Here is a 23,357-nt window from a genome sequence, read left to right on the forward strand (position 1 = left end):
CACTCTCCACACCCCAGCATCTCATCCCCACCGCAAACCATGAGTAAATAATACACACCCCATTACTCAGAGCTTTCAGGTTTTACTGTATCAAGGGTTTACAGAGAGTGGAGTTCAGTCTTTCTAAAACCTTGCCATTTGATATTAGGCTACATTTAGCTGGTGCTGTGTACTGGCACTCTTTACTGTCTGTATCAGTTTAATCTCACAGTGGAAAACAGACCGTGTTTAATTTGAGTGGCGTGTCTTCAAACTGTACATGTGGAAAGAACAGTTACGGCTGTTTCCCAGCTGTCTGTCAAACGGGTCTCCGCCCCTTTAATCATACCATTGGTCAATTTTCACATGGGGTGTTTACTCATTGGTCGTTTTTTTGTCAACACAAAGCACTCCCCACCGCTCCTTTGCCCTGTATGTGTGTTGTTGAACTGGGTGAGGTTCTACTTGCGAACGAAGCGGATGAGTAAATCATTTAAATGTCTCAAATATCTTTCTTGCTAGCCAACTAGCTTCCTATGACGGAAGTTAAACTAGCGAGACAACACGGGACCCCCTAGCTACTCAAGCGGCGGCTCGTGTGGAAATGTGCAGTATGCGTTTGTAGTTTGACATTAGCTAGCTATAGTAGCGTTGGTCATTCATTTAGTCGCTAGCGGTGGGATGGTTTTCTTTTGTGTTAGCTATATATTGCTAGCTACTCTGTTTGCTATGGCTAGCTAGCGTCTGCATTTGACAGCAGTGACCGCTCGACAGACATCATGCGATTCCGCCAGGATACGATCGGCACCTGTTTTCCAGCTATCAAGACAAGATGCTCGCTTGTCCAAGGGAAGTAGCCACATTTGATTTAAAACCATAGTTGGTATTCGGGAATAAGGCGGACACTGATCTTGAGAATTGGCTACTGTAAGCCGTCATTGGCTATCTATCCTCGGCGAAACCGGTTTGGTAGCTAACTAGCTGGCTAAAGTGATTGCTAGAATAGCTACATTTGGATGCATACGGAAAATGGCATCAACAAAGGCAAAGGTTGGGATAACTAATGAAAGCAACTCCATTCGCGAGAGTGCCAAGACCTGCGCGAGCAGTCCCATGTTGTTGGCCGGAGCAGCATCGTTAACGTTGAACAACAGGACATACTCACTCGATGACCTGGACACCATTGCCACAGTTGGTAAGTTTAGGCAGTAAGACAGTATGTTACAGTACACACGCTGGTATAACTGGTCTGTCTATCACAGGGCCTATCAACTAGGCTATATAGGCTGCTACTACTGGTACATGTTTGGCTCGTGCCAAGGCGACTATGTGATCAGCCATTCCATGGGATATGAGATCATGACATGGTGACGTGCTGAACATGAAACATCATTCAACTCTTGAGTCAGAAGAAAGCTGTCATGACCCTGTTCGGTCTGCTACTTAACCTGTCAACTGGATGGGGACAAGAACATTCTCCATTTCAGTCAAGCCCACCCATAGGTTTAATAACGTCCACCCTGTGCCCAATCATTGAGGAATCAGCCCACACAGTTGCTGGGATGGTCAACATTTTCTTGACATGACATTAGGGGAAATATCTGTGTATATCTCAGGGATCAAGCAGGGTACATGGTCACATTGCATACATGAAATAACCAGCTTGAGAAGTGAAAGCTTAATGGAGGAAACTCTTACTTCCCTCATTATCAGACTTTTGCAACGTCGAAACCCGTTCGACTAGTTCAGAGAGGGCGAGTATGTATTATTTGTATTAAAAAAATTAAAAAGGAAATGGCTATATTAGTGAGGTGTCAGATGTTCCTTTTTGTTATTGTGATCAGTGCCCTGTGAATGTCAAAGGAATGTCAAAGTTTGTGTTTGGCTCTGCTCGCTCTTGTATGGGCACGTAAGTCCTTTCGCTGCATGGGTAATGTGTCAGCAGGCTCAGCTGTTGAACAGTGTTTTTTTTCTCACATGGGTGGAGTCCTCAGTGGTGAGTCTAATGCCAGAAACCAAGAATGTTAAAACAACATGCACTACTTCAACACTGAACACAGGCTACTGATCACGAAAACCACTTAATCTTTTACTCTCATATTTGATTAATGACGAGCAGGACACTTAGCTAATAGAGAATTCCCATCATTCTAAGCCCACGCGATCAGGGAGAGGATGAAGCTTATAGGCCGAAGATAAAATCATCCAATTTGCAAAACCTTTTGTTAGATGAGGATGATGATGAGAGGGATTTACTTCTTATGACTAATCAGTTACACGTCTTGAGGACGGCTTTTGTCTAATGGTCATTGAAATAATGAGGCGCCTCGCTCTCACGTGACATTCGAAGCTTACAGTCATTACAGCCATTTTGCCCATCTTTCATGCATAGGAAAAAAAAAATTGGTGATGAGGCAAAAATGGTGGGGCCTAAGCCAAGTGCATTGAGTAGCATCAACAAGCTAGGCTCTTATCAGTCCACGGCCTTGCCAAATTGTTGTCAGTCAAATCAAATAAAACACAGGCCTATCTATTTCTGCTCCCACAGAATTAGAACAAGAAGCATTCTGTATTCTATTCAAATACATGTAGGCTAGCATCCAGCAAGCCAAGAATCTGACAAAATAGCACACCTTTAAGTGTCGCTGTGAAAACAGGTGTCACTCTTTCTCCCTCTAATTGATTCAGTTCAGTTGTGGAGCAAAAATAGGTCAGTCATTTCCCCTTCACTTTTCCAAGTTAGCTAGACCTCTGGTTTGTTTCCATGCAAAATGCCTCACATTGGTTTTGTGAGAAACATCCATTTTGTGCCATTTATTATCATATAGCCTAGCTGTTTTTATTTTTCAGTATTCAGTATTCCATGCAAGTATTCAGTGCAGCATGTGGTGCATATCCCTTTGCTTCGGGCGTTGCTGTATTGGAGAGAAAAGAACAAACCAGGCTTGACCCACTTGCAGGGGAAAACCTATGTCACATTGCCAAACGGAATCACTGGACATTTCTGGTGGTAATCACTCAATATGATGAAAATAGTATATACAGTTGAAGTCGGAAGTTTGTATACACTTAGGTTGGAGTCATTAAAACTCGTTTTTCAACTACTCTACACATTTCTTGTTAACAAACTATAGTTTTGGCAAGTCAGTTAGGACATCTACTTTGTGCATGACAAGTCATTTTTCCAACAATTGTTTACAGGCAGATTATTTCACATATAATTCACTGTATCACAATTCTTGTGGGTCAGAAGTTTACATACACTAAGTGCCTTTAAACAGCTTGGAAAATTCCAGAAAATGATGTCATGGCTTTAGAAGCTTCTGATAGGCGAATTGACATCATTTGAGTATATTGGAGGTCTACCTGTGGATGTGTTTCAAGGCCTACCTTCAAACTCAATGCCTCTTTGTTTGACATCACGGGAAAATCAAAAAGAAATCAGCCAAGACTTCAGAAAAAAAATTGTAGACCTCCACAAGTCTGGTTCATCCCTGGGAACAGTTTCCAACCGCCTGAAGGTACCACGTTCATCTGTACAAACAATAGTACGCAAGTATAAACGCCATGGGACCACGCAGCCGTCATACCGCTCAGGAATGGTTCTGTCTCCTAGAGATGAATGTACTTTGGTGCGAAAAGTGCAAATCAATCCCAGAACAACAGCAAAGGACCTTGTGAAGATGCTGGAGGAAACAGGTACAAAAGTATCTATATCCACAGTAAAAACGAGTCCTATATCGACATAACCTGAAAGGCCGCTCAGCACGGAAGAAGCCACTGCTCCAAAACCGCCATAAAAAGCCAGAGTACGGTTTGCAACAGCACATGGGGACAAAGATCGTACTTTTTTGAGAAATGTCCTCTGGTCTGATGAAACAATAAAAATAGAACTGTTTGGCCATAATGACCATCTTTGTATTTGGAGGGAAAAGGGGGAGGCTTGCAAGCTGAAGAACACCATCCCAACCGTGAAGCATGGGGGTGGCAGCATCATGTTTTGGGGGTGCTTTGCTGCAGGAGGGACTTGTGCACTTCACAAAATATATGGCATCATGAGGGAAGAAAATATGTGGATATATTGAAGCAACATCTCAAGACATCAGACAGGAAGTTAAAGCTTGGTCGCAAATGGGTCTTCCAAATGGACAATGACCCCAAGCATACTTTCAAAGTTGTGGAAAAATGCCTTAAGGACAACAACGTCAAGGTATTGGAATGGCCATCACAAATCCCTGACCTCAATCCTATAGAAAATGTGTGGGCAGAACTCAAAAAGCGTGTGCGAGCAAGGAGGCCTACAAACCTGACTCAGTTACACTAGCCCTGTCAGGAGGAATGGGCCAAAATTCACCCAACTTATTGTGGGAAGGCTACCTGAAACGTTTGACCCAAGTTAAACAATTTTAAAGGCAATGATACCAAATACTAATTGAGTGTATATAAACTTCTGACCCACTGGGAATGTGATGAAAGAAATAAAAGCTGAAATAAATCATTTTCTACTATTATTCTGACATTTCACATTCTTAAAATAAAGTGGTGATCCTAACTGACCTAAGACAGGGAATCTTTACTAGGATTAAATGTTAGGAATTGTGAAAAACTGAGTTTAAATGTATTTGGCTAAGGTGTATGTAAACTTCCGACTTCAACTGTACATGCACACATCTAAAAATGCAACAGTAGCTACTAGAGGAAGAAAAATATCAGTTTGCTGCATCCACAAGATTAGGCTACTTGAGGGAGCAACGAACGGTGATTGGAAAAGGACATTACCATATGTCTTTACTGTGCCGACGTACTAGTCCTAACCTCCCTAGACGATTGGCTTCTGCAGCAGATTACTTCTGAATACAAACAAAATATTGATTGAGCTGTTGCCTAAAGACTACACACATGTCATTATTAACTTACTTTATATTGAGCAAGGTGCTCACTATGTTTGCCAAAAGATTTTCTCTAGCTGTTTTTCGTGCTTTAGTAGTGTAGGCCTAAAGCCTGCTTTTTGCGAGTCTCTAGATAAGTAGTATTAGGCCCACTAGGAGAGGACAAACATCCGTAGAATATCCATCTGATTGTGCTGACTTTACAAGAACGTATCTGCTTTGAGGCGCTATATTACACCAGCAATGTTTTCTGGTATAGTAGTACAGTTGAGCTCAGAGTCAAACCTGACAGTTATCTAACCTCTGTCTTATGATATGATGAAGAAGACAAAGAAAGGGGTTGGGCTTTGTTTTGCTTGCTCCTATTAGATTACTATGGAGACTGAGAACAGGGAAGGACAAAGAATCCTTGTGTGAGGTAAGCCCAAACGTGCCAGAAGCCAACTTTATCTGGGATTGTGAGTCCATCTCTCTGTTTGTCTACTCCCTCTCTCCTTGCTCACAGTGAAATATGACTAGACATGGGGTGTTATTTTGTACTCCTCTAGACCTGGGGATGGGAATAGAGAAACAATCTGAATTGGGGACCGGAATAATGAGGTCAGACTTGTAAAAGAGTGAGAAGACAACTCAATGAATCTTGGACAGTTCTTCCAGGTTCAACCTCTTTTAATTGATGGAAGGGTGGAAGACATGTCAGGCATGATTGAATGTCAAAAATAAATGTCATTCTGATTTCATGAAATTACTTGATCCAGAGATCTATTCCTGATTTATCAAATGTTATTTGTTACATATGCCGAATACAAGAGGTGTAGACCTTACAATGAATGCTTATTTACAGGCCCTTAACCAACAATGCATTATTAAGAAAAATAAGTGTGAAGTAAAAAATAATGGTGGTTGATTTGACCCTTGGGGGGGGGGGGGGGTGAGAGAGAACTTAACGCCTTGTCTAATGACTGTTTCTCTCTCTCTCGTTGCTTCAGGCACAGGGACCTTTGGCAGGGTGTTCCTGGTGAAAGACAAGAAGAGCAGGGCGTTCTACGCTCTGAAGGCGATGAAGATCCCCGACGTGATCCGGCTGAAGCAGGAGCAGCACGTCCACAACGAGAAGGAAGTCCTGACCGAAGTCAACCACCCCTTCCTCATCAGACTGTGAGTGTCTGATCACCTCATCGACACACAACGTCACCAAACATAGCCTAACGTGGCTGTCATAACATAAAGACAAGGAAGTCCTGACCGAAGTCCACCACCCCTTCCTCATCAGACTGTTATTGTCTGATCGCCTCAACGCCATCGTCAGCCACAGATCTGTTGGAAGTGGATTTAATATATAAATAATATATGCCATTAAGCAGAAGTCTTTATCCAAGGTGACCTCCCCTACAGTGAGTGTATACGTTTCTAGAATATGTGTGTGATTAGGGGTGGTGAATCCCATGACCTTGGTGTTGCTAGCACCGCGCTCCTACCCACTAAGCCACACAGGGCCACTTTCCACTTGTCCTCTACAACCGCTTTGACAAGGCCCGTGCCACATACTGTAAGCTGAGCAAACACTGACCAGACTACCGTGTGGTCTAACTCTCTACATCCAACCACTGTTACCTGACCAATATTTGTGTTTGACTAGAGTCACCTTGTTCAAATGTACCGGTGTGTTTATTTCCTGTTTATACCTTCCAGGTTCTGGACCCACCATGACGATCGTTTACTCTACATGCTGATGGACTACGTTCCAGGCGGGGAGCTGTTCAGTTACCTCCGTAGCCGCGGGCGCTTCAGCAACACCACGGGCCTCTTCTACTCCACAGAGATCGTGTGTGCCATTGAGTACCTCCACTCCAAAGAGATCGTCTACCGAGACCTGAAGCCGGAGAATATACTGCTGGACAGCGAGGGACACATTCGCCTCACGGACTTCGGCTTCGCTAAGAAGCTCTCGGACAGGTATGATTTAATGCCGTAGAGTGCAACTTTATTGTCCATCGAGACATGGAAATGTGTCTTTGGACTGTGTTATTATATTTCCAACTTCCCTGAGACCACACACACCCTAGAGACTGGAAGCAGCACAGGGTCAGCCGCAGAGCAGCGTCCCAGTATGAGCTGTTCGTCCCCACAGGTATCATCCCATCTGGGAGCAGGTGTGTTGCACAGCTAGGACATCCTTAATTGTTAGATATTATGCCCCCTGACAAGTCATTACCAGGATATTATTAGACTGCCGTGTTAATTGCGGGAGTGAATGCCGTTTGTTTTTCTGTCTCAGTGTAAGAGCCATACAGACATATTTGCCTGATTGGTACAGTAGGGACATAGATATCCTTCCTGAAGTTGTCATTTTACACCCATATAATATTCCGAGTGTATGGAGGGGAATCCTCGCTCTATCTAAGACTGAATCTGAAAAAAATGCAAAGATGCGATGGAAATTGCCGTTATTTTGTTTTTATATTCGCGTTACAAGCAGCTAGTCCTCTTCAGTAACCTCCGTAGGATTGGAAAGCTGCAGCACTCCGGGTTAAAACAGTGTTGTATCTGCACTGCGGTAGTGTAGTGAGACTGCAGTAGCACTAGTGTTTTGCAGGGAGCCTCGCTGAACACAAACCTGACCCACTGACATGTAAACAGAATGGACTAAGATTACATTTTCTCTGTCCGGGAGAGTAAAACAGATTTGGAGTAGATGTGTCTCTGATGTGCATCTTGTAACCCACTTAAAGAAACGGAAGGCAAAAGGAATTGCCTCGAATGCGGCGAGGGTGTGAAGAACAAACGAATGAGCTGAGTTGGCTGCCTTGCCACTGGTGGTGTTCCTGTGCGCGGGCGATCAATTTAGAAGGTGAAACAATACCACACCACACTGTTGATGCTTCCACAGTGCCACCTAATGGCAGAATGGACCCGCTTTGGTTCTGGGATGTGCTCGGAGGTTACCGTTTTTTTTTAGACTAGCTTTGTCAGTCGTAGAGTAGCACTCTGTCCAGAGAGTACTCTGAGTCTGAGGTAGATATGCCTTTCAGACAAAGGTTGCATGCCACAAAAAAATGCACAATGCAATCTGCATTTTCCACATTGCGACCAGTGTCCCGTTGTCGTTCACATCAAACTATACTAATGGTGGAAATGTACGAATGAAATCAGGGACCTCGAGCCTGCTCTTTAAACAGAGTAACCATTTGCATACAAATTAACCATCACCACGGCAACTGACCAAGAGTTATTTTCCAAAGGGCCAGTTTTTTTTTTCTTCTTCAGGACATAAAAAAAAAAATCTGATAAATGATAGTTTGTTTGTTGTCATATTCTGCTCCCCACTTCAGATACCCTCCCTGCTGGCCTGATAATAGTCATCCAGGGTTGTATATGTCCTCCAAACAGTGTTAATCAGCTGTACTATTGAACCAAAGACATTGATCTAGAAATAACACAACCAGAACCAATACTTCCAGCAAACTAAAGCTCCGTCACTCTGTTGGATCCATATACCACCCGATAGTACTGTGAGATCAGGCTGCACACGCTGTATTAGTTATACCACGTCAGTGTACATGCTACTGTGAGATCAGTCTGCATAGGCTGCACTACTACTGACTGGAAGGACCAGTCGACTGACCGCTGATACTGTTGTGAGAGCAACCTACATACAGGACACTACTATAAACGGCAGGGTGATCACTTTACAAGACTGGGGTTGTCTTTCCCTGTATGTAATAGAAGTCTCCTCTCTCTCGGGTGAACTCATTGGAATGTGCAGTGTGTGCTGCGTACAGGGTGACCCTTGGGGAAACCTAGGCTTGGATTGATCATCAGTCAGCTCTTATCGGCTACACATCCCAAATAAATGTTGTACGCGTCTGCGTGTTCCTGTGTTCTGTTGTAGTAACGTAACATCTCGAATGTAAATGGTTCAAACCTAATATTGTTTCTCTTTAATGTCTCTTTCTCCATCGCTCCGTTCAGGACGTGGACTCTGTGTGGAACCCCAGAGTACCTGGCCCCAGAGGTCATCCAGAGCAAAGGTCATGGCCGGGCGGTGGACTGGTGGGCCCTGGGGATCCTCGTCTTTGAGATGCTGGCTGGGTGAGTAGTATTGTCCTGTCCTCTGACTGAATGGGAAGGACTGGTGTTGAGCTGAACACTAGTGTCATGTCTCCTGACAGGGCAGGGTTGAACACCAGGGGGCCCCAGTCCACCAGAGGACAAGATGACTGGGTAGTAGTAGCAGGGGTTGGGGTCAATTTCATTTATATTCAGAAAGTAAACTAACATTCCAATTCTCCTCAATTTGATTTTTTAATGAAAAATATTGGAATCGGAATTCCAGTTTACATCCTGAATTGAGATTGAGAATTGATCCCGTGTTAGTGTAGTAGTATGTATGAAGAGTGGCTATCCTCTATGGACAGTGGGCTCTGTCTATGAACAATGGGTAGTATCCAGCAGAATGTCTGTGGCGAGTCAATGGAGTGACAAGTGTGCTGTTATTCAGAGAGTTGACCTCATGAGGTTACGTCACTCTGTAAGTGGGCATAATTCCAAGACCAGTCTGCCTTGTGTTTCTGTGATGACAGAGGTGGACGGTCTTAAGGATGAAAGGAAGGTTACAGATTGAAGAAAGGTCAAAAGTAACTTATTCTGACACATTCCCACCTGTGTGTGATCTGTGGAGACCAAGGTTTCATGATAACAAACTCTGGTGGCTTTAAGCTGTGCTCTCTCGTCTGAGAACCCCACTCAGTCACTCATTAATTCAAGGCCTACAGAAGCACTGCTGAAATAGGATTTCTGTAGACGGGCCGTAGTTGTACCATAGCTTAACGACGCCGGGCCTGTGTTCCAAATTGCACCCTATTCCCGATGCAGTGCACTACTTTTGAACAGAGTCCTGGTCAAAAGTAGTGCACGACATAGGGAATAGGGTGCCATTTGGAACACTGACAGTGACGCCGGGCCGTTTAGCTATGGTACATCTGCGGCCTGGTGCCTATAGAAATCCTATTTCAGCAGTGCTTCTGTGGAGTGCACTGGCCTTGAATGAATGAATGAATGAATGAATGACTCACTGACTGAGTGGGTGTCTGCTAGCAACATATAGCATCACTCACGTGGCCGGCTGCTCTTCCGCTCCTCTTTGAGACGAGGGAACCAAGTTAATTGATTTGTTCTATATAGCCCATCCTACACATGAGTTAAGCGCTTGCTTTTTGCTTATAATCCACATGCATTTCTGCGGGCGTCACATAGGCTACATGTACTAGGCTCAATATGTAGGGTGTAGCCTATGTGTGCACTCACTGAACGGTGAGTGGATAAAAGTGTCTGCCAATTGCCATATTATTAAGCAATAAGGCACGAGGGGGTGTGGTATATGGCCAATATACCACGGCTAAGGGCTGTTCTTTGTCACAACACAACGCAGAGTGCCTGGATACAGCCCTTAGCCGTGGTATATTGGCCATATATCACGAACCCCTGAGGTGCCTTATTGCCGTCATAAACTGGTTACCAGCGTAATTAGAGTGGTAAAAATAAATGTTTTGTCATACCCGTGGTATACAGTCTGATATACCACGACTGTCAGCCAATCAGCATTCAGGGCTCGAACCACCCAGCAAGAGAGAAGGGCTCTGATAGTGTTATGTTCAGTACACTATCACAGAGGCTCCCAACCAGGGGCACTTGGCCTGTCCAGAGGGTACTTGAAAAGAACCATAGTCCTACTGGTAAAATACTCATGAGGGGGTAAATCAGGGGTACTCCAGGCAGAGCAAAATTCAGTTGGTGGTACAGTAACCCGAAAAAAGGTTGGGATCCACTGCCTATCATGTGAATTAGCCGCCCCTAGAGGGCACTAGTTATTATAACCTCAGCACAGTACACAGGATGGGTTTGGGTGTGTATTGTTTGTTTTTCTATGGAAATGTAGCACAGCCCTTATCCCCAGAATGGGTAAAAATGTTGTGAAATCAGAGATTTGACTTCCTATCTATGCCTTTTGAATAAAATGAACATTGAATGGCCTAGTACTTAGCAGCTAGACGTTTAAAACAATCACTCTGCTTTTCTTCACTACGTGGCAGAACAGTTGGGAAAATATCATCTGTAACATGAATTTGATTTATTTTCATTTTTTTATTTGATTAATCATTTTTTGTTATTTACCGTATTGATTAAATCTGTATGAATATAGAAACGTGCTTCTGTACTAGAGTGGTAGTGAAGTTGTCAGCGAATCAGAAGTGCCTCCTCACATCACCCTAGTATATTCATGTGCCAGTAGAGAATTCAGTGGCCTTGGGCTTCTAGTGAAGAAAAATGTGACCTTCTCCTTAGCATCCGTCACACTGGCCTTTTGAAGTGTGCGCACACACTCAGCGCTCCAGGAGACAAAAGCTCCCTTCAGAACAACGCGCCCTAAAGGTTGCCTGCCGTGTAACCGTTTTGTCAAAGGTCCTGTAGCTTCCGTAGTGGAGGAATGTAAAGGGGGGGGGGGCTTCTGAAAGTTACGAGGTGTGGTAGGTTTACACACTCAGACATCCATCCGCCCCAGGGTCCTGACTTCTGGGAATAATCATGACGAGGTCACCTGTGCACTAAGCTCCACACATACTCAGTCCAGCCTACCTGTATCTTACACACACACACCGACACACACAGACAGTCCAGTAGGCTTCTATCATCCTGTATCTAATCCTGCCTGGAGGGGGAGCCTGCTCTCCTTAATGAAAACCGCTGTGTGTGTGTGGTCCTCCCTCCCACTCACATCACAACATCTTCTCTGGTCAATGTAGCCTATTCCAGTTCCATGCTAACCAGAAACCGTTTTAATTTCTGTTTCTCTGCAATCTGTGGAAGATGAGCATTCTTGTCGATTCTTACTGTAGCCGTGCTAGTTTAAATCTACTCCCAAACACCTAGGCCTACTCCTGCGTACAGACGATCCTAACTCCTACTGCTAAACATGTTAGTCGTTCCCTGTTTTGATTTATCCTGTTTTCACAATTTCCTCCGTCCATTCCTCTCCCCATCCTCCTCCCTGTGGAATCTTGGCGACACCTCAGGTGTTACGTAAACCGTAGGTTGCTATTGCATAAGAGGAGCCGAGTCTCTAGTCTCTCACTGTTCATCACTGGGGACCTAGACTAATCTACCGGCAGGCTGGCGGGCGTGCCTGGGGGAGCGAGGTGGTAGCCTGCAGTTGGCCTCCCTCTTTACCATCCAGTAAGAGGAGGACCCATCAGGAAAGCAGCTCTCTGTTGATTCATCCTTTGGCTCCCCTCGTATTCTACCAACGCCCTAACTCTTTCTCTTCTTTTTTCCCCCCTCCCTTCTGCTCTGACATTCACTGTAGAGACCTGTCCCTGCTAAAGACATTACATTCCCCTTGGAAAGCAGCTTTTCTGAAGGACTTTATTCTGATCTCAGGCCATGACCAAAAATCATTACCGGGCATTATTTCTCCCTTCCTTATCCTGTCCGTTTTAGTCATTCCAGTTTATTGACAGGTTTTGACTGACGCGTGCCGTCGTCCACTGATGCAGTCGTCCTTTTGATAGTTGTCTTATCTGGCTTTCGTCTGACCGTCTGACTTGAATTAATCTATTACACAATTCTCTGACCTTCTACATAAAATTAAAAAAATAATAATAATATTGGTCTGTGTTACACATCTAACAGCCTCCAGGCCCCAATTCCACAGTCAGAGGTCTCTGTCTCCATTTTGACTGGCTCAGCTCGGCAGCCCCTGTGACAAACTGGTGTGATGATCCGCCTGTCTGCTGCATGTGTAATGCATTTAGCTAGGCTGGCCTGGCCCGTTATGTAAAGCAGCCTGCACGGTTAATGATTTGTCCAGGCTGGAGCAGTGCTGGGGAAGCGTTCACCATTAAACCATCAGTCACCAGAATGCAGCTGATTGGTCTGAGGAGCAACACACACACACACACAGACACAGACAGACACAGACACAGGTCACACACACACAGAGAGTTAAACAGCACACACACACACACACAGACACACACAGACACAGACACAGGTCACACACACACAGAGAGTTAAACAGCACACACACACACAGACACAGACACAGGTCACACACACACACAGAGAGTTAAACAGCACACACACACACACACACACACAGACACAGGTCATACACACACAGAGAGTTAAACAGCACACACACACACGCACAGACACAGAGACAGGTCACACACACACAGAGAGTTAAACAGCACACACACACACACAGACACAGACACAGGTCACACACACACAGAGAGTTAAACAGCACACACACACACACAGACACAGACACAGGTCACACACACACAGAGAGTTAAACAGCACACACAGGTCACCAGATGAGTTAATTAAACTGTAGGGTCATGTGTTTCACTGCGTTGTGTTGTCGTGTACTTTACTGCAGCCCTTTCAATTTCCTGTTTTGTAGCTAGGTTTCCGTCCATCAAAAATGTGCATAGAAATATGTGCGTTTTCCCACCACAGGCGTGTTTCCATCAAAAATGATTTGTTGCTCATAAAAAAACTTTTGTGGTTAAATTCCCATGTACCAAAAAAAAATAATACTAGTAAATGGGTTTCCATCGCATTTTCAACTCTATTGATGGTTTTGTCACAAAACAACATTTGTTTTATATAGCAAATGTGCCCACTCTGGTCTTGGCACCTGCCCCCAAGTCAACAGCTCTCAGATACAGTGTGGGTAGGCTACCTACATGTGTGAGATTATTATGGACCGAAAAGCCAGATGATTTGTCAAACAGCAGACATGCATTGATCACCATGTCACCAATCAAGCTCCTCACCATGCACTTTCACCACATTGTGATGTTCATCACAACTTATTTCATCTGTAGCCTAATAAACTGCATGCTTTCCCATGTCGTAGTGGGAGGACATTTTTACATAGTTTAGCAGCTGATCCAGAGCGACTTACAGTAGTGAGTGTGTACGTTTTCATACTGGACCTCCGTGGGAATGAAAACCCACAACCCTGGCATTACAAGCGCCATGCTCTTCCAACTGGGCTACGCCGGACCACACAAAATATTATTGTGTGACACTAAGTTTACTTCAAATATAATGGTTGTCAATATTTGCGCCTGAAAGGCATTTCCACTGCCTTTTCTCGCATAATCAATTTTACAGAGACAAAAAGATCCCCATTTTGTATAGCGTATCCTGGCAGACACTTGGAAAGTTTACAGACAAACTTCCATCAAGCCTGTCGTGACATTTTAATCCGACGTGCTTGACTCGCGTAAATAGGTTGGATGGAAACCTGGTTTATGATTCTATTTTTTCCTCTGTGATTTAATTTGATTAGTGTTTGCCAATAGGAACACACATTTTGAAGGAGTGGACAAGTTATCACCAGTTGAGGAGAGATGACTGTTTATATGACATGCTCTTCTATTTCCCCCTCCAGGTACCCACCGTTTTTTGACGACAATCCCTTTGGTATTTATCAGAAGATCCTCGCCGGGAAGCTGGAATTCCCGCGGCATCTGGATTTTTATGTAAAGTAGGTTGTACACACACACACACACACACACACACACACACACACACACACACGCACCCAGGCACACACCCAAGCACAGGGGATTGTGGGTGAAATAATGGAGGGAAAATCCCTCAAGTCTACCACTACCTCGGCACAAACGTATTCCATTATGATACGTAATATACGATAAGCCCATCTTATAACATTTCGACTTGTGAGGAGAATGTATGGATGTTGGTTTTCACATCACATTTCAATCAGATTTTTTGATTTAGGTCTTGGCGTGCAGGAAACCAAATGTTCCTGAGAAGTCCTCCAGACTGTTTTTGGAAACACACCCGCATCCACCATCACACTCTCTACCCATAACAAACATAGTGTGTTTTGGAAATGCATTACCAATACTCATGATTAGGACCTGACAATTGGAATTTGACAGGGCTGCATTGTGAATACCTTTTAGTTGTGTATGTGCATCTAGGAATGTACCAAATCCAATATTTAACTTATCTCTCCAGTGCGTGCGTGCGTGTGTGACCACCGGATGTGTGGATGAACGTGTGTGCCTGCCTGCGCACGCAGACAACGTGTGTGTGTGTGTGTGTGTGTGTGTGTGTGTGTGTGTGTGTGTGCTGCGTCACACAGTGCAACCATCCTCCCAAACGGCAGGGTCAATCAGTGTCCCGTGCAGAAGATGAAGAGCTACGCTGAATGTCGGATGCAGGCCCTCACTAATGACACACTCTGCTGAGTTGGAACTCGTCCTTTAAACCCGTCACAACCATCACACTGCTCCTCAGAACAGCTGGAGGCTGGAGTAATGTTAGGAGATTACCGGCTTTAGAAGGAGAGGAGGACCTGGGCAGTACTCAATCAGCCCTGACACACTGGCCCAGCCGGATACCTGGGAGGGGCCACACACATACAGTGTTCCCTAACGCACGCGCACACACAGTCCCACTGCTACCACACACACACACACACACACACACACACACACACAGTCCCACTGCTACCACACACACACACACACACACACACACACACAGTCCCACTGCTACCACACACACACACAGTCCCACTGCTACCACACACACACACACACACACACACAGTCCCACTGCTACCACACACACACACACACACACACACACAGTCCCACTGCTACCACACACACACACACACACAGTCCCACTGCTACCACACACACACACACACACAGTCCCACTGCTACCACACACACACACAGTCCCACTGCTACCACACACACACGCGCACACACAGTCCCACTGCTACCACACACACACACGCACACACAGTCCCACTGCTACCACACACACACACACGCACACACACACACACAGTCCCACTGCTACATAACGCACTAACAAAAGAGCCCCAAACACTTAAGCCGTCTATCTTTTGGCCCCAGACAGACAGAAGGATTTTCTTTTTTTTAATATTCCCTCCAGCTATATCACTGTCACTTTGACCCGGTCCCATCCATCAGAACTGATGGGTAGAACCTGAACCTGAGTTGTCTGTCTCTGGCTCTGTCCGTGTTTGTCTGTCCATTGCAGTAACTCTTTTCTATCACAGAGAAGATAAGACGTGTTACAGTATTACTGAACATGTGTAAGACCAACTTGTTATATGCCTTTCAAATAGGTAGCAGGTAGCCTAGTGGTTAGAGCGTTGGGCCAGTAACCCAAAGGTCGCTGGATCGAATCCCCGAGCTGACAAGGTCGTTATATGCCTTTCAAATAGGGGGTGGCAGGTAGCCTAGTGGTTAGAGCATTGGGCCAGTAACCGAAAGGTCGCTGGATCGAATCCCCGAGCTGACAAAGTCGTTATATGCCTTTCAAATAGGGGGTGGCAGGTAGCCTAGTGGTTAGAGCGTTGGGCCAGTAACCCAAAGGTCGCTGGATCGAATCCCCGAGCTGACAAGGTCGTTATATGCCTTTCAAATAGGGGGTGGCAGGTAGCCTAGTGGTTAGAGCGTTGGGCCAGTAACCGAAAGATCGCTGGATCGAATCCCCGAGCTGACAAGGTCGTTCTGCCCCTGAACAACTGCTAACCCACTGTTCCCCGGTAGGCTGTCATTGTAAATAAGATTTTGTTCTTAACTGACTTGCCTAGAGAAATATATATTTTAAAATAAGTATGCTATTCAGAATATACTGTATTTAGTAAGGTCACTGTGCAGGACTTTCTGCATAGAAAAGTGTTGTTGTTTTTTCAGGCCGCCTTACTCCAAACAGAAAGAAAGAAACTAAACTTAAACAACTAAAACCAGATAGAAACTATGAAGAAAAGATAATGGGTCTTTGTCATGGCATTGGGCCCCGTTGATTTTTTAAATGTTTGAGTCATTCCGATAGCATAGAATCATGCATAAGTCATGGCAAAATGTGTAGATTTGCAGGAAATGTGCTTTAAAAAATAAGAAAATAATGATCTCCACCACAAGGCAAAATGTGTAGAATTCCACAAACATGTTGGTTGGTGGCTTCACCATTGGCCACGCCCCTGCCATTCCCACCACCTAAGCCCCATTTTGACCCAGAAAAAAAGCTCTGCTGCCTGGTATATTGCCATAGAAACGTACAGTGACATTGTTTATCGCTTACATATTGCGTAAGATAGAACTGTCTCAGATTGGGCAACCAATTGGAGTTAAGGAACGTTGTATTTCCCCTCAACGTTTCATAAGTCAGGCTACATGGACATATTTTTATTTAACCAGGGGGGGGGCATTGATGTTAAAAATGTATTTTGTGAGGGAGACTTAACGAGAGGTCAGCAGGAAGTAGCCCATACAATTACAATGGTCAGTGATATTTTCTTTGACCAGAGCTTTAAACTCAGACACTCTCTTCCAGTTTTAGTCTTTTGTAGTTCGTTCCAGGACCGAGGGAGTATTATAGGAGTAGGATTGTTATTATATGTATTTAGAGCGGAGGCTGTAGGATTGTGAAGTTGTTGTGACTTGGGAGGGTTTAAGACACTAAAATGCACACTGTCAATAATCGGCTGGTATATTTACGCCTGCGCTGGCAAGCTCGTTGGTTGCGAGATACGGCAGCTTTATTGAAGGCTCACTCTGTCAGCGCCGGCCGCATATCATCGGAAAACTTACACGGTCATTTTTAAAGGCATTGTGAATCATCCCAAATTCATCCCTCAAGTATCCCCTACGTCAGCATCTTCATAGTTGTGAAAAGTTTCATTTTAAAACCTGTCACTTTCCCTCAATTAAAATAGGGAGAGGTAAAGAGCAAGAGAGGATGTTTCTGCCTGGATGAACCTCACACATAAACACACACAGGATGTACCTCTCTGTTACCCCATGGCACCTTTATGAGTCTGTCAGTGTATCTGTTGTTCCAATAGCCAAGCTCATCCATCTTGTCAGCTTTTGGACGGAGACGGATCTCTTGACTTCTGACTGAAACTGCAGACCTGCAGTCGATCTGCTGTCTGAACACACACACACACTGCTGTCTGGAGACAGTCAGTCACAGTGAGTTCACACTAACAGTCTGTCTCCCTGACCGTCTTTCTATTGTTTTCCAGAGATCTCATCAAGAAGTTCCTCGTCATTGACCGAGCCAGGAGGTTAGGCAATATGAAGGTGAGTTTCAAGATCAAACCATGATTGAGATTCAGATTTATAAAGGTTTATTGTCCCAAGCTATACTAAAACATTACACAAGAACAGATACACGGTACTAATGAAACCCATGTTAAAGTATTTTGTTGACTCGTCAGGTCGTGGAGTGAGTCTTCTGCAGTTTGACGTCACGGTCTCAGCACTGAGACAGGAAAGGGCCTAGGGAGTGACTGAATGTCTGCATTTGGTTCCAATTAGCTGGATACATAGAGGGAGTTGTTGTAGAGGTAGTTTGCACCCTTAAAGGCGTGGGAGGGGGCAGCAGGGGTTTAGGGTGGATCACAGAGAAACATATTTCCCCTGCACTGGCAACAAGTCAGTTTAGTAGTTAATCACATGGGGTACGGGCTCATTACTTAGTCCTGCCATTTCAACATGACTGGGTATTCTATGCAAATATCAATTCTATCTTGCTGAAAAGATGCTCCCTTTTGGTAGCCAGGATGTCCACTGTAGTAGTAGGAGTGAAGCCAGTATGCACAAGCCATCTGCCCAGGAAATGTGTAGAACGCAACAGAGAAGCTGTGTTTGCACAGCGAGAACTGGAGTCTCCCACCACAATGAACACGGGCCTCTTGGTAACACCATATTCCCTTTTAAAGTGCACTAGCTTTGAACAGGGCCCGGGGGGCTCTGGTCGAAAGCAGTGCACTATGTAGGGAATAGGGTTCCATTTGGGACGCCGTGTCACTCCGTAGAGTGATCTGTCATTCCTCTTGAATAAATTAATGTTATTTTTTACACCACTGTGATGGAATTGTCTCTCCGTCATAACAGGCGGGATTTAATTTTTCCCACTAGACACCGAGCGGTCCAATGTAGGCGCCATGCACATCTTAACTCTCATGGCGGACTGATTATTCCTTGTTTGTTTGCCTCCGTTTTGTGCAGTTTATATGTATGCCTCAGGAACACTGCAGGCCTGGCTTTTACTCAGCCACCAAAGATGGAAAGAAAAAAAACAAGTGTTTATCTGTTTCAGACTTCTCGTCCCTGTAGTCGACCGCAATTTTATGATTCATTCATTGGAATCATATATGTATCTGGCACTGGCGTTCAATCGAAGGATGAGTTCTGAGTGTTTTGAATTACACTGTTCAAAGGCGTAAGAGTCGATGTGGGAGTATATGATGTCTCTTTTCAATTAAACAACTGTTGTTAAGCACAATGATTTAAATAAACATAAATCACCACACGGTCTGTTATTAACTTGTGCCTCAAAGGGTTTTCTGAGGAACATGTGCTAGTTAGCTGACTAGCTAGCCGACTCTAGGTGTGGTCTAGCCACACACTCCCAGTATACAGGGGGAATCACCACAGACACCGCAAAGTGTTTAGAAAGAACGAAGTGTTTTGCTCTAATTGTCGTTATTATTTCAAACCCTTCATTCCAGACGTGAAGAACGTCATTTATCTTGATTCCAGATTGTGTCGAATAGAGGGCCCGCGGACGGCTCTGATGCACAGTGTCTTCTCTTGCAGAACGGAGCAGACGAAGTGAAAAAGCACAGATGGTTCAAGTCTATAGACTGGGATGGTGTACCTCTGAGAAAACTGAAGGTCTGTCACGTTGGCGATATTACACACATCAATGGGAACACATGTAAACGTATACTTTATTTTCAGGATGTACTGTTTTCATTCAACTCACCATTTTAGAGTTGATGTACTTTTAAAAGAAAACACCTGCTTTTTTTTTAGCTCTTTGATGTATTCAGAGTCATGTTATTTTTGTTCCCTCAGCCACCCATAGTTCCCAAGGTGTCCCACGAAGGTGACACGTCTAACTTTGATGCCTACCCCGAGGACGAGTGGAAGAAAGATGCACCTGTGCCTGCAAAGGACTTGGAAATCTTCAAGAACTTCTAGAAAGGCGGAAGTAATGACAGAAATACTTCGAAAACATTTAGGTCTTGTAGAGAGAGACTCAGGAACTTTTAGACCTTGGAGAAGGTGAGTCAAACTTCTAGATGTTGAAAAAATACCGACTTCTAGATCTTGCTGAATAACAGAAAGACTGGTAAATCATCTGAGACGTCACCATTGTATGGTCAGCAAGAGAACTTCCAAGCGTCCAAGTCCCAGAACTTTATCTTGCTTGAACACATTGAAGTGTTCCACATTGGGTGGAACAGCAGGACAGAATTGACCTAAAAATAACTAAGAGTCATCATATCGCCACAATATTCATCTAGCATTCATTTCCTTTCGTTTAAAAAGTTTTTTTTCCACTTAACTAACACCTCAGTCCTCAGTTTCTTTGTTTCTCTGAGCCTTTTCCTGTTATGCAAAAAAAAAAAAATAATGGTCCTCTTTGAACCAAAGGGCATTGTTACTGAAATGAATATGTTTAAAATGCAATATTCAGGATTTTTTTATGTATTTTGTTGGGCCAAAAAGGTTCCAGTTTTCTTTGTTGGAACTTGTAGGACTCAACCAACTGAGCAAAGCTTATGATCCAAAAATGATCACGCATACAGTAGACTCAGTATTGAGCTGTACAGTAAATGGAATTTACATGTGTAGTTACTACATCCATACTTAGTAGATTGTACTTGACATTTGTCAATGAGAAAGTATGAAACTTGTACAGGAACGTACTACAATATCATGCCAAGCAAGCTTTGTAATATCATTTTATCGACTGGCCACTAGTCAAATAGGCTGTTAAACCTGTCATTTTGAGCTGTAAGTACTTGGCTATCTATCGGCCGGATATCCATGCATGTGTGCATCAAGGCCAGACCAGAAAGCTCTTGTAAAAGGTGCCTTACTTAACTTCAGGAGCTTGGATGTGACATACTGTATGTCTTCTTCTTTTCTCCTGACAAGCTAGTGGTACTTTTTCAACTTTTATTTATAGAACACACACTGTTTATACTTGAGCTGTGCTGTTGAAAACGTTGACTGTTAATCATATATGTGGAGTAATTGTTGTGTGGAAGAAGTGTAGCTAGCTACTATATGTGGAATCTGGTTCCTCCCGTCTTTCTTCCGTCCACCTCGTCCTATTTTGCTGTTCACACAGTAACAAAAAATGACCCTGTGTATTGACTGGTGTCTATCTTTGTCTCTAGGTCTCTTTCACGTACTTTAAAGAACTGTAGAATACAGATCTCCAGCTGGTTTCATGTATAGCCAAGCAGGAAGTAGTCTCAGTAAGATGCTTAGCCATCTGCTTCAGGCAGCCAATAAACTCTTGTCTTCTCTCCACCAATCATATCACTGGCTAGTAGAAAGCACATCATGAGGCAATCACAAACTGTCTCTCGAAAAACGTACTTAGTAACAGTAAGTCATTTGTGTCCCTTTTAGTCAACTTAAATGATTTGATTTGAACAATTTGATTGCGTGTATGTCATGTTTTATGTATATCTCTTCACCAATCATGGAACAAAACTCAGTGTGAGTTTATTTGGTCCGTTTGTATAGCTTTTTTTACGTATTTGTTTTAATTAATTTTTTTTTAGTGTGAAGTGTGTTTCAAAGGAATTTGCTTTACAATCCTCAGACTTTTGCCTTTTTTTAAAGATGTTTAGCAAAAGGAAAACAAATATGAAAGAAAAAATACTTCACTTTTAGGTCAATACAAGCATATATTTTATACCCAATACCATTTTACCAATGCCTTTTGTCAAAGTGTATAGATTTTTTTATTTTATTATTTAACAGCCTACCTTACATGGCCTTTTCATATGGTTAATGTCGCAGTATTGTATTTAACTTCTTCAGATACTGTTTAAAAGATCCACACAACCAGGATTAAAAACACCTATCCACTGACTCAACAACTGATTCTCTTTCCTCTCTGAAGTGTGGTTATAATATATTGTAATGTATAAATAGTGTAAGTAATTTGGTAATTGCTATACTTTGCTTTCTGATAGGCTAGGTGGAATTGTCTCCATATTGCTTACATCTATGTAATCATTTCAGACATGCCAGAGTGCTTGGGGTGGTAGGAGCCAGGGTTAGATTTGTAATTCAGCGTAGGATGTGATTTTCTATTTCCACATTGGTTTTGTATTTAATCTAGACAATATGTATGTGATGTGACTGACTGTTGTCTGGTTGGCCAAATGCTATTACAGTATCAAAACCTTTAATCTTCTCTATGGTTCAATAGCTCTTAGCTGGCCTTAGAAGTGTTAGCTACCACTATTTCAAGTCATCAGACAAATGAACTTTCGGAGTGTTACCGTCGGTTGGTAATTTGTCTACAAGTTCACCGGCCTAGTCTGTATCTACCCAACATTGACATTGAGTTGTGTGTGCATGAACACTTTAAACCGCACATCAGTCATCGATTCTGGAGCTTCATTATCCCCTCTCTTAAAGGCTCTCATTCATCCAAATTCATCTAAAAGGTATAGAGGTATAGTTGGTGCCTGTACGAACTACAGGCACCAAGGTACCATTTTAAAGGTGCCCTATTTCAAGAAAGTCATTAGTGTTTACAGTGGAAAGTGACTCATGTGTTGTCTGGACCTCCTTGTGTTGCATGCTGGGTGATGACATCCAAGACTGCTCCAGAGACGCACAGCAGAGTGGAGCTGCCTCTGTAATAACTGACTAATGAATCCCTTATGATCAGAGAGACTCCACTGAGACTCTGCGGCTGTTTTTCAAATGACACCCTATTCCTTATATAGTGCACTACTTTTGACCAGGGTCCATAGGGCTTGGGTCAAGAGTAGTGCACTATATAGAGAATAGGGTGCCATTTGAGACACTAACACTCTTTCCCTGACATCCCAGGAAGGGAAGGGGGTGTTCCTCTGGGAATATCACATGTTCCACCTGCTGCACAGTGCAGCTCATGTCCTGTTATTTACTGTAATGGACGTTTGTACATCTGTGTTTACCATTTATGTTTCTGTGTTGTTCAGCAGATGCTAATGGTGACTCATGTTTGACTGGGGAGAGGGGATCCAGTCGACCACAAGGACTCCATATCACAGTCTTACCATAGACGCCCATTGGGCATTGAAGGAAATGTAACTCTAAATCATTCCTCATTATGAGTGGTTGAGAATAAGTTAATTGAATTAAACCCTTTTACAAAAACGATTACTTTCCCTAAAATTCAAATTCAAGCCTTAGGACAATAAGTGCTGAGGTACTTCTGCTCTGTCATTGTCACTGTCATTGTGCTCTGACCTCTTTCTCCCCTCTCTCTCCAGATGAAATCTCGCGTCTTGTGACGGCCGGCCGCCCAACAACCTGCCCGCTTGACCCTATTCCCTCCTCTCTTCTCCAGACCATTTCCGGA

The 23,357-nt window shown here is 43.8% G+C and overlaps 1 protein-coding gene across 1 annotated transcript; it reads left to right on the plus strand.

The window, feature by feature from the left end:
• Nucleotides 1–405: 405 nt before the first annotated feature.
• On the plus strand, nucleotides 406–21,868 carry prkx (protein kinase X-linked). The gene is made up of 8 exons (XM_029667211.2): nucleotides 406–1,174; nucleotides 5,858–6,026; nucleotides 6,561–6,824; nucleotides 8,841–8,960; nucleotides 14,335–14,430; nucleotides 17,989–18,046; nucleotides 19,568–19,645; nucleotides 19,829–21,868. Exons 1-8 carry the CDS (start codon nucleotides 1,009–1,011, stop codon nucleotides 19,952–19,954), a joined length of 1,077 nt encoding a protein of 358 aa, XP_029523071.2. The 5' UTR covers nucleotides 406–1,008; the 3' UTR covers nucleotides 19,955–21,868.
• Nucleotides 21,869–23,357: the final 1,489 nt, after the last annotated feature.

This window comes from Oncorhynchus nerka, linkage group LG2 (assembly GCF_034236695.1).
Source record: "Oncorhynchus nerka isolate Pitt River linkage group LG2, Oner_Uvic_2.0, whole genome shotgun sequence".
NCBI lineage: Eukaryota > Metazoa > Chordata > Actinopteri > Salmoniformes > Salmonidae > Oncorhynchus > Oncorhynchus nerka.